Below are 20,973 nucleotides of genomic sequence, written 5' to 3'. Positions count from 1 at the left end.
ACACGAAAATTTATAAATTTTTGAGTGTAAATAAAATATGTTTAAAGTAAACATTTTTTTGTGGAGAAAAGAAGACGTCTGGCCCGCACATTCATGGAAAAGGTGTGCAGAGGGTTGTAAAGGTTATGGAACATATATGCATGGTGAATTAGACGTACAGGGGACGTGTAGCGAAATTAGTGATATCATTAGGGGGCAAAGCTCTTGGATAGGAGTAGTGAAAGAAATATATAATTCGTCGTATACAGGTATCACTTATAGATCTATTTTGTTTTAAAATATTTTGTAAAAAGACAGAAAATTAAGAATTTTTTCTACATTCTACAACATGTATATGGTTGTGCTTTTCCCACGGAGCCTCTTTACATGTCCGATATCTAATAAGGGTAAATTAAATTGAATATTTTTACTATTGTAGGGCCAAATGATTTTTATTTCCTTGTTTTACAATGTTTTGGCTGTAATAATGATAACTGTGGGCTTGGAACTTGTTCAGAAAAAAGGCATGCCGTTTGCAATGAGGTAAAGTTAAATATCAGAGTAGAATACGTGTATAAATACTGTATAAAAATTATTTTATAAAGGACCACTTTTAGAATGTTAAAGGTTAAGAAAAACGAACAGTGATTTATCTTTAAAAAATATTAACAATACAAATCTGTAAAGAGGACAAAAACACGTACCGTTGGAATCCCAAGAAGTGTGTGCAGAGGTCTAGGAGAAGTACGCATCCCCTGCCGACCAGTCTTTCTCGCCGTGAACCCTGTGTATTGATGGGGAAGACGGAAATTTCCTGAAAAAAAGAAGTCAACTTGATTCCTTTAAAACAAGCCAGTCAAATCAAAATCGACCCAATAATATCTTATATTTGCCTACAAGGTCATGATAACGACCATAACATTTTCGGAAAGCCGACTTTAAACGAGGTTGTTGAGTCCCTGTAACCTCAACTTGTCATTGAGTAGACTTTTAAAGAGCGAATAAATCTGGAGACATAGACACACACACCATAAGCAGGTGATAGTCTTAAATATGAAACAGATGTTCCAGACTCTTTATCGATTTTTAAGTTCAAATGTATCTTATTTAAAGTCATTATTTTCTAAGTTCTGTTGTCGATACAATAACCTTGTCAGCAAATACAATCTATCATTAAGTCAAATGCTGACTGACTGACGTTTTCCATATTGATTGTTAGTCCATTATTTACACATTGAATTGTTGTCGGATTTTTTGCTGCTTCAACATTGACTGCTTTCTCCTCTATATGACATTGATCCAACCTCTGATTTCTTTAAGAAGTCAACGTCTGCTCTTCTCAAGTTTTGTTTTATCTAAATGTCATTGGCTTATTTTTTTTAATAAATTGTTTTAATCTGATGAGGGTTACACAAGAATTCCTATGTAATCAAAGATGTAACGCATTTTCACTATGTAATACTACAGCAGAAACCTGTGACTGTACCACAACACTCATCGTCCACTTTTCCTACGACGGACGTATCGAGGGAAGTTACATCTCGGTTAACTACGGAATTGACAATTATATCAAACACATCAACAGCAATCTTCTCACCTTCCACAACATTTACTTCGGGTTCACAAAACGAATCGTCAAGAGAAGACGGTTTGTATAATTCTAATAAACTCAACTAATATAAAGATATTTTTATTTTCTTTCGAGTAAATATGAGGTACTATATTTCAATAGTAGACATCAAATTTATTTTATTTGTAGTATTTCTTCGTATTATTAAACGGATTTATAAGAAATTAATTGACCTTGTCAGCAAACACAATTTTTCATTGAGTCAAATGCTGACTGACTTTTTACATATCATTGTAAGTCCATTATTTACACACTGAATTGACGATGGATCTTTCTGATATTTCCCGATCATGACAAAGGAGCACACGGCGGGTGAGACCGGTCGACTTGGGATTCTCACTCCTACATGGCACCTGATCCCACCTCTGATGTTTTGGAGGTTCGTGTTTGCTCTGCTTATATTTTGTATTGTTTTATAGACTTTGATATTGAATGCTTGCCGTAACTTCCATATATTTTAAGAAATATTTTACAGGAGGTTCCTTTATTCCAACAACCACAATAACTGTTGCTTCGGTTGCCATATTTACAGTTTTATCTGTGATGTTTTTTGTCATCTTGTTATGTATAAAGTAAGTTTTTAAAGTGGTTATTTCAAAATATTTTATTATTGTCCCCAGGTTTTGCAAAAGCGAGGGGATATTAAATCTCATTCGTCTGTCAGTCTTATTACTATGATTTTCTACCCTGTGTCATTGACTTACTTTAAAAAAAAATTAAACATAAAATTGAATTTGCCATACCTTTAAATGAGAAGAGGTATGGCTTTCATATTATTCATGTATATAATCTGTAAAAATAACTTTTTAGATACACTTTGATTTTGGACCCCGAGACATTGACCTTGAAGTTTGACCTACTTTACAAAACTTTTAACCTTACTCAAGACATTTGATTGAAAAGACAGGGCTTTCATATTAGACCCGTGTATTGCTTGTGACAAGACCCTGTTAAATGCACTATGATTTTTTTTTTATCTTTTGACCTGGCTCTTACAGTTTGACTTAAGTTTCAAAAATGTTAAATTTTCCTTAAACCTTTTAATTTAGAAAAGATAGAGTCTTCATTTTTAACATGTGCATTGTCTGTAACAAGATATTTCCGAGCATGCTGTGATTTATGACCCTTGACCTTCACTATTGACCTAATTTAAAAAAAAAACAACTTGGGTGATAACTTCGGAATAACGTATGAAAAAGCAATCTTTGACACAATTTACAATAAAGATATGACATCCCACCCACAAAAACACAGAGAATGGGGGATCACATCGTTATAAAGTATATACATATAAATTAGAACGATTTTCAGATACTTTATGTTTTCAAAACTGTTTCTTTGTGGTAAAAATTTAACTTTGGATTTTATATTAGCTTGTAGACTATAATGTATGTTATTAATCACAGGTCTATGAAGTGTGCTCAATATGTTATTGAAAGTAGAATGACTTGAGAGAAAAAGAAATTCACTAATAATGCCATAGTTTTTTTTTGATACCTTCAGTTTGAAAATTAATTTTTTTGTTTCATAATTATTATTATTTTTTTTTTTTTAAATTTCAAAATTGTTTCACGAAGAAAAAGGCAGAAAATGGTGAAAGAAACTAATTTCGTGAATGAACAAATTCACGGGCCAGAGACAGAATTAAATACATACAGCGGCACTCATTCCGAGGTAAACAAAAGTGAAAGTATTGAACCTCATCATCAATCAGAGGATAAAGAAAAGAAAGACGACAGTGTGTTGGAGAACGATGATTATAGTCATCTACATGATATCGTAAGGGAAAAAGAATCATACAGTGGTAATACATACACTACTCTGACGAATTGTAAATCAGAGACAGGTGATGACGTCAACGAGAGCGAGCTGTACAACCATTTGAGGGAGACGAGCGTTCACGAAGCAGACGACATTTATAATCACGTGATAGACGAAAACGACTGCGAATACAGCTTTGCAGATTCTACTAGAGACTCAGATGCATTTTGTAACTATGATCACATTGTACATCCTAGTACACAAGATAATTTTGATGATTACAGATAGCCGAATATTTGATTTGTGGAGAATCGAATTTGAAAGCAGAAGACATATTTTGTCAATATTTTTACACGTTTTATTGCTCACATCATTATCATTAAATTACTTAATACGAAGAAATATTTTTGTCAAATGTGTATTTTGAAAACTTTTGATATTTATAAGCATCATTAGTGTGAATCGTTATCTTTTTTCAACCTGAATATGATAAGTCACATAGAGTACATAGTTTCAACTTAAAATTTTCATTTTTTTATGTTTACTAACATTTAATTAGGATATTTCTAATAATAATCAAAAATTGGAATTTCAGTTGTCAATATACAAGACAGATTTAGAGCTCCAAAACCTTTGTTACGTACACAGGGCTCTTGTAATAATTTGTTTTGAAAGGTTAAATAGTTATACTAAAAAGGGTATATGTTCATTCAGAACAGTTTTTTTCGAATAGAGTAGTTAAGTATAAATACGATTACATACTAAGTTTGAATATTTTTAATATTCCAAAGAACCAAAATAAATTTGAACTACCATATTTATTGAATTACAAAACTTCATAAGAATCCTCACAAACAAAGATACATTGCAGGTCCCAGTAAATGTCCAACCAAGCCTCTTCCTTTACTTCTCACTAAGATATTGACAATTAGTAGTGAATGAGAAACTTCAAGAGTACTATGCAACAATATATTTAAGAAGTGGTGTAAATCAGATGTGGATACATAAAAATTCCAACTAGTAAATTTACTTACCTTGTCATTGGTCATTTGCAAAATTATTTTGTTAAAACAGATTCTGATTGTACACACAAGTACTCTGAAGCTGACATCAAAAAGACGCTTGGGTTTCTGATTGACAATAACTATATGGTTTTGGAGACCAGGTCTTCCAACAATTTATTGGATTTCCAATTTACCAAATGCGACCCGTTATTTGCTGACCTATTTTTGTATTCAAATGAAGCAGAATATGAAAAATATATGCGTGAAAAGGAAATATCACTTGCTTTGGTCTTCAACCCGACATTTAGAATACGAGGGGTGATCAAAAAGTTCGCAAACTATCTCTTTATCTACAAAACCACAATTCAGATTAGAATGAAATTCGGTACTGTTTGACTGTGAAAGCTCAAGGATTGAGTCAAAATATCTATAAATAGCATATGCTGAATAAAGTTTCTCTCCTTGTTTGTGACGTCACAATGTGAAAATGACGTCACTATTTAGGTCACTTGTGACGAAAAATGGTTGTCTCAGTCAAACTCGTTCAACAAACGACTGTACAATTTATTGTAATATCTTAGAAATCCCTCTGCAGTATCATATAATAATTTGTACACGGTTTAGAGAGATAAATGAGTTCCTATAAATTCAATTAATGATTGCATTAATCGTTTTAGTGAAGGAAGGCTGATGGTTTAAAATGATACTTGTCATCTTGCCCAGTGAAAGCAAGTTTGAAAAGATATGTATTTTTAATTAAGCAATTTGCTATCAAAGACTTCCAATTAGCACTTTGAAAAACAGTTGAATATTTGAACAATGATATAAGTATCAAATACCTAAGATATGACCATTTCTGACAAATTAACTGTTCTTGTCATAAAAATTAACTCACATGGAAAGAAATATAAAACTCGGAAAAATCTTTTAACTTTTGTGACAGAACGCTACAGAGGGGGTCACGTGACCGCCAATATCACGTGATTCGCGCATGCGCAGAACGGTGGTTGATGTGCATTAAAATCGGGGAGGATTAATTTAAAATATAATCAACATTAAAACCAAATCTTGTTTCTTGTATGGGAGTTATTCAATTAGTTTGCGAACTTTTTGATCACCCCTCGTACTGAGTAGATATATCGACGACGTATTGTCCATTAACAATGGTAATTTCCATTCTTATGTTGATTTGATATATCCTGGTGAACTTGAGATAAAAGATACCACAGAGTCTGATGTATCTGTTTCATATTTGGATATTTTATTTTTGAAAAAGACGTTAATGGTAATCTAACAACCAAGCTATATGATAAATGTGATGACTTTAACTTTTCTATCGTCAACTTCCCTTACTTATGCAGCAATATACCTTCATCACCTGCATATGGAGTATATATATCTCAGTTGATTTGATACGTAAGAGCATGCTCTACATATGATTTTTTTAAACGAGGTAAATTATTGACAAACAAGTTGGTCGAACAAGAGTTTCAGCTTTCTAGTTTAAAGGCATCTATTGTGCTATGTTCTTTGGTCGTAATTACAATGACCTTGTCAGCAAATACAATTTATCGTTGAGTCAAATGCTGACTGACGTTTTTCATTCTATATCTTCTCGTGTCCTGTTTTCGACCATATTGTATTTTCGACCTATTTTTCCCAATCTGTTTCCCGTGCAGATACCGCGCCGTACAGCATTATTTTCAGTTGCTACACTTGGAAAAATATCTTTTAAGCACACCTGTAATGTATATACCCTAAATAATAAATTCAACGGATTTTCTCCCATGGTTTAAAGGCAGAGATTTTAAGCACTGTCTTCAAAAATACCTGGTATGGATAGCCCTGTCAATCAAGTGCATGAAGGTCCATCATTGGATTCTGGGACTTGATTGACATTTACTTACTGGTCCCTGTGTATACACTGTACAGTTTGTTTGGCACTCATAGGGACCTTCAAATTAACTTTTGATTCTTTGATCCTCTGCCTTTGTTTATCGGACATGGTATAGAGAAACTGTATCGCTATGAAAATTTTTAGCTTGACAATATATGAAATAGATATACTTTTAGTATTTAAAAGGGTTATAATATAATATACATTTTTAAAATATTCAACTTTGGTACATAAAGTTTTTTTTCGAAAGAAATTTTGAAATTAACTTCAACATATGCTAAACGGTAAATTCAAACTGGAAATGTTACTGACTTTAAAAGTTTAGAGCAGCACTGTGTGAAGTAATAAAATTTTACAAATTCTTATTATGGGTCGCTTGTAATTATTTTCCTTTGTTATTTAGATGAGAATTTACAAGCAATCCTTTTAGCATGTTTCATGGTGACAAAGCCTTGTAAAGATTAGGATAAAGCTACTAGATATTTTTTTATGAAATGTAGTTAACAAGGCTTTTTTTATTTATTAGATTGGGATCCTGGGGGTGAGTGAATTAAGTCTAATTTGGTTGTTACTGGAGTTTTGTTTTGTTTTTTAAATTTATTTAACACATACACTGACATCTTAAATAATCTTTGTTTTAAGATTTGAATTTACTTTATGATACCATAATATTTTTTTTGAATGGGTAGGTGTGTTTTAAACATTCAAAAATGAATAGATATGGATTATTGAGAAAAAAACTTGACTTTTAACTTTACACTTCTAATTTAAGATTGTCTCAAAATCTCCAGTACAGGTAAAGTTTGACATCTGGGGTATTTCACTGTGTATTAAATCACTTCCTGTGTATAGGGATTAGGAGACAGATGACCACAGGTAGACTGCTAGCCCCCAAAGCATTTACACCTGTACAAAATAAGCCCCTCCCTCACCTGGAATTTACCACCCGGTAAAAAATCCCTGCCTTTAAGTCCGACGTCAGAAATCCCAGTCTTTTTACTAATGCACATTTTACCTGTTGATTAATCAAAGCCATAATAGGTTAATTACCAAGATTTTTTCATGGCACTTCTCCGAAAGAAAATTAAGATCTCTGACAAAGAGACGCATGAATATTAAAATGAATTGGTGGATCAAACGTTTTTTTTTCTACCTTAGATATTGGCATTTTCTCACAGATTTTCACTGAAAAATGCAATGTAATTTCATTGAAGTATTTTGGATATGCAAAGCTTCTGACAGATTGGTTTAACCAACAAATAAAAATGTTTGCAATAAAAATACACAACTTGTTCGATGTTTTTTGTAAGACAAACAGTCGTATTTATATTTTCAATATTTCGCAGTCGTAAAATCAATACTGACTGGGTGTTCATATTTTATTTATGTCGAAAACACAAGACGCTAATATTTTTGTAAGGAAAACTGCACCATTCCCATATAATGGCATACAAATGAAATAAACACAAAACTGCGATTTGGGTTATATTTTTTTTATTAACAGACACATATGCCATCCTTTTAAGCCATTATTTTTTCAGATTCTGTAAAGTTTGCAATAAATTTAAAAATAATATCAAAGTAGGTCGAAAATACAATACGTCAGGATATGTTTATCGATTATTTAGATACTGAATTAACGACGGATTTTCCGTAATTTTCCGATTATGAGAAGGAGCACATGGTGGGTGTGACCGGTCAGCAGGGGATGCTCAACCCTCCATGACACTTGATCCCACCTCTGATGTTTTGGAGGTCCGTGTTTAAATTTGTTTTGCTGATGTTTTATATTGTTTTATGGACTTCTTGTTCGTTATTTCTGTATGTTTTATTTTATCATTCATTACAACTTCATTATGATACCCAATATTGGTCAAATATTTGTCTTGGATACGTGGCTTAATATCGGTCAAAGTCCTTTATGAAAAAATCAGCACAACAATCACACTTGTGAAAGGTCAAAAGAAAATAAAGAGGAAAGCTTTTTTGTTCAGAACAACATGACAGCTCATATTTTGTATATAGATAACATCTACATGTATATTTCTTTTAATAAGAAACTGAGGCATATAATAGGAGTCAAGGGAGACAAATCCAATTTATAATAATTTTGCGTTCCTAAGAACATTTATCTGTGACAATTTTATCTGCGAATATTTATCTGTAATAAAGGGAAATATGACACAGGTAACTAAATGGTCTGTTGCTAGGTTTTCAAGGAATTTTTCCCTTATCTCTAGTTTATCTTATCTCGGGATTTCTTTTTATTTGCTACCCGGAAGCAAAAGGAAACATATAAACATGGATATCGGAGAAATTTGTTTATGGATTTTATCATTATGTGCATTAGGGTTTTTTCAAGAAAATGAAAACGGTATGCTTTAAATCATTTTGATAATTATCAACTAGATCATGCCTTCAAATTGCATATATTAGTGGAGTGACGGATTTAATATTCTTTAGAAAGGAAATTTTAGAAGGTTAAAAAAAAGGTTATTGTAGTGTAATTAAGGTATTAAAATCATTATCCCCAAAACATAATTATTGTCATAAAAATCGCCAGTGATTGTGCGTTATAGAAATTTTAAGCATGATAATAATTGCACACTGTTGCAGGTAAATGTAATTAAGTCACCTCACGATGTAAAACGTAATTTCGACTTTTCTCTTTAAAAAGAGAATCAAAACATTTGTAATGTTTAAAATTTACCTAAAATTAAACAAAGAATGAAATCAAATAACACCTCTTGGTGATCTGGTTGTTTGCATTAATTTTTAATACTTAAAAAACACTTTGAAAGGCACCTATTACCAAGGTATCGATACGAACAATACATTAATGAATTGGTATGAGGCCCAGAATTACTGCCAAAGTCTTAATTCATCTCTTGTCGATCCCTTTGAATATGAAATCTCTGTGAATGGCAGTTTTTGGACAAACAGACATTTGGCGAAATATTCGTCCTGGATCTATATCAAGGGTACGTTATTTTTGTTAATTTGTAGTATTTGAGTTTCAAACGTTTGATTTATCTTCAATTTTGACTACAACGAAATACTCCACTACTATAACCTATGACTTTTTTCATGGCAATATTTTTCTTTATATAATCGAAATCTATCTTCACTAAGTCAATATTTTCTGAGACCTTTCTTCTGCACGGAACAATATCTCAAAGCATTGACAGTTGGAAGATGACTGAAATTGCGGCTCAAATTTTCTATAACAATGTAAAAATATTCAGGATTATATTTTCTTGGTAAATATATATCTTTTAGTTTCTATTTTATTATGTGTGTGTGTGATTGCTAAAGGTTTTTTTTTCTTACCTCATATCTTTTCTTTTTTAGGCTGTATTGATACTTCCTCCTTGAACTTCATTGGTAGAGTAGTATCCTCCCTCGGCCAATGTGACAGTTTGTGTACCCACACGTCATTCTTTGGGATCCAGGTAAAATACTTATCAAACTCAATTTGATTAATCACAAAGAAAAATCATCACCTAAAAGAATAATTGATAATAGCTTTATAAGAACATTTATGTATTGTTGCAATATTTAATAGAATAAATGCATATTTCTGCAGAATTCTACATGCATTTGTCTTGACTCAGACGAGTTTGTTGTCAGAAAAACTTGCAACGCTGATTGTTTGAAAGATTTTTCGCCACTTGAACAGTGTGAAAGTAAAACAGATATAATGACGCTTTATGGAAAATTTACAGGTACATGTACGTAAAAACATTAAAATAAACAAAAAAGGTGTTAATCTTAACTTCCAAATATGATACTAGTATTTTGCCAAAAAGCTACAAACGCATTCCAAAATCAAAACAGAAAATCTTTTTTTCTGTTTTAAGCATATTGCCCTTAGGTATTGACAAAACTCAACAAATAACACAGTTTACAAGATATTTATTGGTGCGAATATTAAAAGTTTAAAGAACGCAAACCATCGTTTACATAGCTAGATTTTACGGAGTAAATTTCCTCCCAAAGACTATCACTGATATAATGTTCACTACCACATTACAATTTGAAAAAGGCAAAAATCTACAGGTAAATTTCCTTCTCAAAAAAGGACACTATACAGTTAACATACAGTAGTCAATTCAAAAACGACTGTCCATGATATATAAAAAGATTTTACGGAGTAAATTTCCTCCCGAAAATTATCACTGATACAGTATTCACTACAAACAATAACAAATTGAAAATAGCAAAAATCTAGAGAGTAAATTTCCTCTCTAAATTCACATTGGAGCATTCTACATTTAGTATGTCAATGCCAAATCAACCACCGTTTACATAGCTAGATCTTACGGAGTAAATTTCCTCCCATAGAATTTTACTGATACAGTGTTCACTACTTACATTACAGTTTGTTACTAACAAAAATCCAGAGAGTAAATTTCCTCTCTAAATTCACGTCGCAGGATTGTACATTCAGTATTTCAATGCAAAATCAACCATCGTTAACATTGCTAGATTTTACGGAGTAAATTTCCTCCCAAAGAATTTCACTGATACAGTTTTTTACTCTACTAACATTACAAATTAGTACTAACAAATATCTACAGAGTAAATTTCCTCTCTAAATTCACGTCGGTGCATTGTACATTCAGCACTTCAAAGCCAAAGAAACCATCGTTTACATAGCTACATTTTACGGAGTAAATTTCCTCCCAAAGAATATCACTGATACATTGTTCACCACTATATTTCAAAATAGAAAAAAAAAATCTACAGAGTAAATTTCCTCTCAAATTGCAGGTCGGTACATTGTACATTCAGTATTTCAAAGCCAAATCAACCATCTTTTCACAGCTAGATTTTACGGAGTAAATTTCCCCCCAAAGACTATCACTGATATTGTGTACACAACTACATTTCATCTAGAGAGGAAATTTCCTCTCAAAATGAAATTCATACGGTAAACATACAGTAGTCAATTCAGAAGCAACTATCCTTTATATGACAAGACTTTACGGAGTAAATTTCCTCCCAAATATTTCACTGATAGAGTGTTCACTACCTACATTACAGTTTGTTATTAACACAAATCTAGAGAGTAAATTTCCTCTCTAAATTCACGTCGGTGTATTGTACATTCGGTATTTCAATACCAAATCAACTATCGTTAATATAGCTGGATTTTACGGAGTAAATTTCCTCCCAAAAAATATCACTGATACATTGTTCAACACTACATTTCAACATAGAAAAGAAAAGTCTACGGAGTAAATTTCCTCTCAAAATGCACGTCGGTGCATTGTACATTCAGTATTTCAAAGTCAAATCAACCATCGTTTACACAGCTTGATTTTACAGAGTAAATTTCCTCCCAAAGAATATCACTGATATAGTGTACACAACTACATTACAATTTGAAAATAGCAAAAATCTGGAGAGGAAATTTCCTCTCAAAATGACATTCATACAGTAAAAATACTGTAGTCAATTCAGAAGCGACTATCCTTTAGATAACAAGGCTTTACGGAGTAAATTTCCTCCCAAAGAATTTCACTGATAGAGTGTTCACTACTTACATTACAGTTTGTTATAAACAAAAATCTAGAGAGTAAATTTCCTTTCTAAATTCACGTCGGTGCATTGTACATTCATTATTTCAATGCCAAGTCAACCATCTTTTATGCAGCTAGATTTTATAGAGTAAATTTCCTCCCAAAGACTATCACTGATATAGTGTTCACTACCACATTACAATTTGAAAAAAGCAAAAATATACAGGGTAAATTTCCTCTCAAAAATGATACTGATACAGTTAACATACAGTAGTCAATTCAAAAGCGACTATCCTTGATATAACAATATTTTACGGAGTAAATTTCCTCCCAAAGAATATCACTGATACAGTATTCACTACAACAATTACAATTTGAAAATAGCAAAAATTTACAGATGAAATATCCTCTCTAAACTCACAGTGGTGCATTGTACATTCAGTATTTCAAAGCCAAAGCAACCATCATTAACATACTAGATTTTGAAAAAGTTGATACAATATACACTTTTAACAGGAAAAAAACATACATTTTACATCTTATTTAATAAATGACTTTCGAGGGACATTTTTATCTCAATATACTAATGATTAAATGCATTATTATTTAATCTAAACAAACAACGAAGAATCTATACAAACACATACAGTTTTTTGACTGATTTCAAGGCGTATTCAACAAGGGGAGGGGGTTCAATGCGCATACAGTAGCATGGTGACGTCAGAAACAATATCTCAAGGTACGTTGTAAACTGTATTGTCCAGTCTATATCCGCGAAGAAAAAAGGAGAAGGCACGGGCACTGGAAGTTAATGTAAATATATAGTATGTGTATGTATAAAAAAGAAGGGTAGGACACTCTTTTTGAGGCAAATTCGGGTTTGGGGTATTGTAGGCCTTTCTCAGAAAACTTGACGCGATTAATCGTTCGCATATAACTTACTTTAAATATATTTACTGTTTCGTTCCGATTCAATGCCGTCCCTTTGAAGAAAAAGATGTTTTTATACCTCCAAGTGCCTAAGAATTTCGCTAGACTGCCTTACATCCGGTTTATCCAAACTGAATAAAAAAGTAAGTTCTGATTAGTCAATAATAAAACAAAATTTAGACTGACGGATATACATGAAGCAAAAAACAATTTATTTGTCATGGTATGTTCAACGTTGGTTGAAGAGTTAGTTGCAGTTAATATATTTTAGCCTTTTCACAAATAATTTCTAGGAATAATGAAGAATATTAGAATAGTATATAAAATATGTGTATGACATTGACCAATCAGAACTTAGCTTTTTATTCAGTTTGGATAAAGCGGAAGTAAGGCAGTCTAGCGAAATTCTTAGGCACTTGGGGGTATAGAAACATCTTTTTCTTCGAAGGGAGGGCATTGAAGCGGAACGAAACAGTAAATATATTTAAAGTAAGTTATATGCGAACGATTAATCGCGTCAAGTTTTCTGAGAAAGGCCTACAATACCCCAAACCACATTTTGCCTCAAAAAGAGTGTCCTACCCTTCTTTTTTATACATACACATACTATATATTTACATTAACTTCCAGTGCCCGTGGGAGAAGGAGGCAAGTCCCTCTCTTGATTATTGTCGAACAGTTTGATTTCAAACACATCTATCACATTTACTTTCTTTGACCGAAGCTCCACGTCTATGCCTTCCTTAAGGCTGATGCCATTGAACACTTGCTGAATGCGATTCAAACATGTCCAAAGGGAATTTGGCCGCCATATTTTCAACAAATCCATTGCTGACCTATTGATGAAATTTTTAAACTCGTAAATCATCTCATAAAATTATTTTTAAACTTTCAATTTTTCAAATCCCATGGGCATTTACTTCTTCAGGCACGCCAGAATACATGTTGCGCACCACAGTCGAGCAGTGTTGCTTGTACAATTTTTGTAAAATCAAAAAATAATTTTTCCGTTGGTTTTTCATATGGAAAATTCATTCATCTAAAGAACACGTATATATACCCCCGGTCTACACACACATTTAGACAAACTAAGACAAGATAAATTTTTTTGAGGATGATGTACATTTTCTCATACAAATCCAGATCATATGCGTTTGCATGAAACACGATTTTGAATGCAGATTAGTTCAGACAGGACATTTGCTATTAAAACACTAATTACTAATGCCAAAAGGGGAGTTCAGAGAGTTAAATGATAATATGTACATGCAGGTAGTTTTAATGCAACTAATTGATCGCTACAGTGTTTAGTATTTCACACAATAAAGAAAACAACCACCTTGACCAAGGATCGAAATCCTCATGGAACTAGTACTGTAGTTAAGTATAAAATTCATATGCCAGACACTACCTCAATTACATTTATCGTAACATATATACATATATATTATAAATTTACCTTTATTATTCAATGTTTGGTCTTGCATGGTTTCCTTATTTCTCCATTCATCAGAAAACAGTCACCTTTATATATCCAGTCGTCAATTAAACCACTCCTGAAATAATTTTGTTCACCTATTGAAGGGCGGTCTAACTTGGTTTTCTTTCTCTAACTTGCTTCGTGTTCCCTGCAACTTTGAAGTGGAGATGCCACTGGGCACAATGCAAATATTCGATACCGCCAATTTCAAAACTGCCTTACACACAAATCCTCATGTGGGGATAATACACATGTAACCGGAAACGGAAAAATAAACTGTTTTCACACAGAACCTCAAAACAAATTCATTGTTTTCAAGATAAATGAATGATTTAGCGTCAATAGGTTGTTGTAAGAGAAAATTGAGATGGTCTGTTTCTTATCATTTCATCATTTTCTTTTCCGGTGCGTGAATCCCCGCTGTTACATTTGTAATCAAACCCTTGTATTGGATAGAGCTGCGGCCATGTCATAATATTCTGACCTAAATCAAGCTGTAAGTTCCATATTTTTTCACCATCAAAATCTAAGCCATAAAAAATCATACGTCGCCTCAGTTAGCTATTTACATTTTGTTGATATGTGTACTCTGCTGCAATTTCATAGACATTATCTTTCATGCAGCAATTACCGATATTTAGGTTTCAAAGATGTGATTAAAAATCATTGACTGTTATTTGTTTTAGTTGACCTATCGACACTAACATCATGGGGTCCAAAAAGAGAAAAATAGACTTTAGAAAAAGCTAACGCAAAAGCAAAACTTCTAAAACTTGTTTTAAGCTTTGAATTTTAAAAACTCAAATAATGTAAATCATTTAAAAATTAAATTTAAAAAATATATATACTAGTATATCGCCTTCCTTTTTATATGCCTGTATTTTCTATTCCTAACTGTAATTTATTATTTACGACTTGTATTCGATAATGGTGTTTTGGGTGTTATAACATCGGATCTTAATTACTATAAAACCGTTATTTCAAAATTTTGTAAGCATCTTAATATATTATCTATCAAACCTGAAAGCGCAAACTTACATCTGAGAAATTGTTTATTATGTAAATCCATTGAAGTTTATTGCATTGTACTAAGTTACATGTTTAACATACACTCTACTACAACATGTATCGCACATATGTATATTTATTTGATGTGACAGTATATTAATTAATACATTAATGAAAATATTTATTTTTCAAGATGTAACAAAAAATATTAACAGTAAACATGAACATTCAAAGAAATCTTGTCCGATGGAAGCGCCCAATGAAGTCAATAAAAGTGTAATTGAAGCAATTAAATCACCCGTATTCCCCAAACGCTGGCAAGACAGTTTACGGCAGTAGATTTTGATTTCAGGAGGGTGGATCCTAGGTTTTCAGCTTTTTTTGGTTAAAGAAAAATACTTGATACAATCCTTCATTTATTTCTATCAGTGAAATTTTTACATTAAAATGAAAATATTAACATAGCCAATCAGGATGTGTCTAGGTATCACATCGGTAAATGTTTTCACCAAACAAATAGTAAAAAAAGAATTTGGTAATTGTTTACTTGAAAAAAAAATATTTAACAGGAGATGTTAAACATTACCTGTCACACTAGCTAAAACATCCTCACTCACAAAACGGTACCTACGCGGCATTTTCTGACTTTTTCCATTTGCAAACAGGGCTACCTCAAATTCACGCGTTTTTTAATGTCTTTATAAACATTCCTAGTGTATCACAGGTTGTAGCCCCTCATGCCCGAAAAAAGCTCGTTAAAAAAAATTTATTTGTTCAAAAAGTACATAAAATTTACTAGGCACAGGTACAAAAGTTGTAAAAAAGGATTGGAAGAGAATGAAAAGAAAGGAAAATCAATTTGATATTTGCCTAAGTTTATTTTATCGGTCAATTACCTGTGTGATACCTCTACCCATTTAGTACTCCTCCTCCCTCTTGTTTAACCAGGAAATGATACCAACTTCCGGGAATTTCGTACCCTTTTCCCAATAATTCAACTCGCAGTACTTCAAGAATTACCAAGTTATATCGTACCCGAAGTTATTTCATACAATGGGAAATAGAATTATATGGAAATACGTAAAACAAAAATTGAAAGACAGCTTATTTCTACTAACAAATTAGTTTCCCACAGCATTGTAAAATTAATAATTTTTATAACTGTCTTTTTCTTTAATTTACTTTTTTTTTTACAGTAATTGATTAATATGACCCCCCCCCCCAAAAAAAAAAAAAGAATGGGTGCAAAGGATTCTAAATAATTAGTTTTGTACCTTTGTTTTAAACCCAATTAACTGTAGACATTAATTGCCGTGCAAAAATCTCTCGGGGAAGTTTAAAGATTAACGTTAATTCAGCTTTTATTGAGTTTGTTCTCCAGGTAGGTTTTCTTGGCATGTTTCCTTTCTTTGAAAGGATATCTATCTATACTTCTAAAAACAACTTTTAAAAATATATTATAAAAAAATTAATAAGGAAAAAGCAATACTAATAAAAATTTTTTGCTGACTTAAAAATTCAAATTTATATGTACATCATTTTTAGAATTTAAAAAAATGCATTCTTTTATTTAAGCATAATTTTTCTTGATATCTAGGCAATAAAGTGTTTTTTTTCCCTTAATTGAGTGACTGAAAGTAATTGCGACTTCGGCAGGATGGGCAATGTGATACCTCATTAGACTTAAAGAATACATGGTGAGCACATATTGCTCCTAATCGAGAATTAATGGATGGAGGATCTGATAACCATATGTACTTAACTGTGTGGGATTGTTTTGCATAACATGGAATAAAGAAAGTAATTTTGTAGACACTATTTTTTGAACTAAGACAGAATGTCCATTTTTTTGGCACCTTCATGTACCTAATAATAGCAATTCTCTAGAACCCTTTCGACAAGACATGCAAGATCTGTTGTCGAAAAGTTTTGCTAAGAACAGTTTTTTCTTTCAAATTTTTCAAAAATAATTTAGTCTATCTGTACATTTTTTAATTATTTAATATTTCAAAGAGAGTAATTCTTATACACGCAGGAATTCAACTTAATAAAAATAATCGATATCAGCCCGTGAAAAAGAAAAGATAATCTCGGCCTTATCCAAGTTCCCCTGTGATTACATAGTGTAGGGATTACATGGTAAAGTGATTACATAATACATTTATATTTCTTTAAATTTGTGAATAAACAAATTGTACAGTGTCAGTGTTAAAAGTTTAAAAAAGGCATGTTTAAATTAAAAAAGAAGAAATACATGAAATAACATGAAATAGACAGAGATTGTGTAACTGTAATTACGTTACATAAAATAATATATATCTTATTACATCTTTACAATCATTCTTTACAATTTTTGCAGTCTGACATCCAATTAACTGTAAATAATAAATTTCAATAGGATCTAAAGACACTGGCATAAAGATAGCAAATCATTTACAATGTTAGAGTTCTATTGTCAAAAATAAGTGTTTTTATAAAGCTTATTTTCTCTTTTTTAATCTCATTGTGTCAGTGTAGATATATCATCGAAAAGGAATAATTGTCCGTGATTTTTTTCACATCTTCATGATCTTTGGAACCGCATATTTCATATGTATTTACAAAAAATAATAAATACTACGACACGAGTAGATAAGGTTAATGCACTCACAGCAGAGTATAATGTTAAATATCAACAAATTGTAAGTAATAGTGTGGCAACTAGTGCGTTTCACATGCTTAGATTTTGGAGGTGAGAAAATGTTGAAATTACAGTTTAATTTAGGCCAGTTTATTATGACATGGCTGCAGCTCTATCCAATGCAAAGGGTTGATTACGAGAGTAACAGCGGGGATTCACAGCGGAAATGAAAATGGTTAAATGATGAGAAGCCATTAGACTATCACAATTTTCTCTCACAACAACCTAATTCATTTATCTTGAAAACGATGGATTTGTTTTTAAGTTCTGTGTTAAAACGGCTTATTTTTCCGTTTCCCGTTTCATATCCTACATATAAAAGATTTGTGTGTATGGCAGTTTTGAAATTGGCGGCATGGGATATTTGCATTCTGCCTAGTGGTTCATCTACTTCAAAGTCACAGGGAACACGAAACAAGTTAGAGAAAGAAATCAAAGTTACACTGCCCCACATTTTGTGAACACAATTATTTCAGGAGTGGTTTAAGTGACGACTGGGTATAAAAGTGACTCTTTTCTGATGAATGGAGAAATAAGGAAACTAAGACCAAACATTGAAGAATAAAGGTAAATTTGCAATTATATAATTATGTGTATGTTACGATAAAGTGTAATTAAGGTAGTGTCTTCAGATGAATTCTACCCTTAACTACAGTTCATGAGGATTTCGATCCTTGGTCAAGGTGGTTGCTTTCTTTATTGTGTGAAATGCTCAACACTTTAGCTATCATTTTATTTGGAGTAAAACTACCCGCATGCATGTACATGTCATCATTAACCTCTCTGAACCTTTTAAAAATAATGGCGGTAGTAATACGTGTTTTAATTGCATATGTCCTGTCTGAACTCATCTGAATGCAAAATCGTGTTTCATGCAATAGTTTATGTATATGATCTGGATTTATATGATAAAGGGACATCATTCTCAAATAAAATCTATCTTGTCTTAGTTTGTCTAAATGTGTGTGTAGACTGAGGGTATATGTACGCGTTCTTTAGATGAATGAAATTTTCATACGGAAAACCTACGGAAAAACTATTTTTCGATTTTACAAAAATTGTGCAAGCAACACTACTCGACTGTGGTGCACATTATGTAATCCGGCATGCCTGAAGAAATAAATGCCTATGAGTTTTGAAAAATTGAAAGTTTGAAAACAATTATATGAGATGATTTACGAGTTTAAAAATTTTATCAATAGGTCAACTATGGATTTGTTCAAAATATGGCGGCCATATTTCCTTTGGACATGTTGGGAATGCATTCAGCAGGTGTTCAATGGCATAAGCCATAAGGAAGGCATAGATGTATCGCTTCGGTCAAAGAAAGTACATGTAAATGTGATAGATGTGTTTGAAATCAAACTGTTCGACAATAATCAAGAGAGGGACTTGCCTCCTTCTCCTTTTTTCTTCGCGGATATAGACTGGACAATACAGTTTTCAACGTACTTTGAGATATTGTTTGCGACTTCACCATGCTACTGCATGCGCACTGAGCCCCCTCCCCTCGTTGAATACGCCTTGAAATCAGTCAAAAAAACTGTATGTGTTTGTATAGATTATTTGTTGTTTATTTATAGATTAAATAATAATGTATTTCATCATTAGTATATTAAGATAAAAATGTCCCTTGAAAGTCTTTTTTTGAATAAGATGTAAAATGTATGTTTTTTTCCTGTAAAAAGTTTTTTTAGAGGAAATTAACCCTCTGATATTCTGCTGTTTTCTATATATAATGTTTATTTTCTATCTGCGCATAATGAATGTAAAATCTAGTATGCTAATGATGGTTGCTTTGGCTTTGAAATACTGAATGTACAATGCACCAATGTGAGTTTAGAGAGGAAATTTACTCTGTAAATTTTTGCTATTTTCAAATTGTAATTGTTGTAATGAATACTATATCAGTGATATTCTTTGGGAGGAAATTTACTCCGTAAAATATTGTTATACCAAGGATAGTCGCTTTTGAATTGACTACTGTATGCTAACTGTATCAGTGTCATTTTTGAGAGGAAATTTACCCTGTATATTTTTGCCTTTTTCAAATTGTAATGTGGTAGTGAACATTATATCAGTGATAGTCTTTGGGAGGAAATTTACTCCGTAAAATCAAGCTGCATAAACGATGGTTTCTTTGGCTTTGAAATACTGAATGTACAATGCACCGACGTGAATTTAGAGAGGAAATTTACTCTCTGGATTTCTGTTAATAACAAACTGTAATGTAAGTAGTGAACACTCAATCAGTGAAATTCTTGGGAGGAAATTTACTCCGTAAAGTCTTGATGTATAAAGGATAATCGCATCTGAATTGACTACTGTATGTTTACTGTATGACTGTCATTTTGAGAGGAAATTTTTTCTCTAGATTATTGCTATTTCCAAATTTTAATGTAGTTGTGTACACTATATCAATTATATTCTTTGGGAGGAAATTTACTCTGTTAAATCTAGTTGTGTAAACGATGTTTCTTTGACTTTCAAATACTGAATGTACAACGCACCGACGTGAATTTAGAGAAGAAGTTTACTCTGTAGATTTTTGTTATAAACAAACTATAATGATAGTAGTGAACACTGTATCAGTGATATTCTTTGGGAGGAAATTTACTCCGGAACATCTAGCTATGTTAACGATAGTTGATTTGGCATTGAAATACTGAATGTACAATACACCGACGTGAATTTAGAGAAGAAATTTACTCTCTAGATTTTTGTTATTAACAAACTGTAATGTAAGTAGTGAACACTGTATCAGTGAAATTCTTTGGGAGGAAATTTACTCCGTTAAGTCTTGTTTTATAATTGATTGTCGCTTTTGAATTGACTACTGTATGTTTACTGTATGAATGTCTTTTTGAGAGGAAATTTCCTCTCTAGATTTTTGCTATTTTCAAATTGTAATGTATTTGTGTACACCATATGAGTGATAGTCTTTGGGAGAAAATTTACTCCGTAAAATCCAGCTGTGTAAACGATGGTTGATTTGAAATACTGAATGTACAATGCAGCGACGTGCATTTTGAGAGGAAATTTACTCCGTAGAATTTTTTTTCTATTTTGAAATGTAGTG

At 32.0% G+C, this 20,973-nt stretch overlaps 2 protein-coding genes across 2 annotated transcripts; both read left to right on the top strand.

Annotated features, from left to right (window-relative positions):
• Positions 1 to 2,140: 2,140 nt before the first annotated feature.
• LOC134252970 (uncharacterized) lies at positions 2,141 to 3,727 on the top strand. The gene is made up of 2 exons (XM_062735532.1): positions 2,141 to 2,181; positions 3,187 to 3,727. The coding sequence occupies exons 1-2, from the start codon at positions 2,153 to 2,155 to the stop codon at positions 3,656 to 3,658; spliced, it is 501 nt and encodes a 166-aa protein (XP_062591516.1). The 5' UTR covers positions 2,141 to 2,152; the 3' UTR covers positions 3,659 to 3,727.
• Positions 3,728 to 8,517: 4,790 nt separating this feature from the next.
• Positions 8,518 to 18,355, top strand: LOC134253458 (uncharacterized). The gene is made up of 5 exons (XM_062736013.1): positions 8,518 to 8,645; positions 9,073 to 9,252; positions 9,623 to 9,723; positions 9,858 to 9,996; positions 18,234 to 18,355. Exons 1-5 carry the CDS (start codon positions 8,573 to 8,575, stop codon positions 18,353 to 18,355), a joined length of 615 nt encoding a protein of 204 aa, XP_062591997.1. The 5' UTR covers positions 8,518 to 8,572.
• The last annotated feature ends 2,618 nt before the right edge of the window (positions 18,356 to 20,973 follow it).

Source organism: Saccostrea cucullata, unplaced genomic scaffold, assembly GCF_032062105.1.
Source record: "Saccostrea cucullata isolate Sc308-1 unplaced genomic scaffold, CSIRO_AGI_Scuc_v1 ctg722, whole genome shotgun sequence".
Classification (NCBI taxonomy): Eukaryota; Metazoa; Mollusca; class Bivalvia; order Ostreida; family Ostreidae; genus Saccostrea; species Saccostrea cuccullata.
The sequence above is the reverse complement of the archived record's forward strand: the minus strand, read 5'-3'. Positions and strand labels throughout refer to the sequence as shown.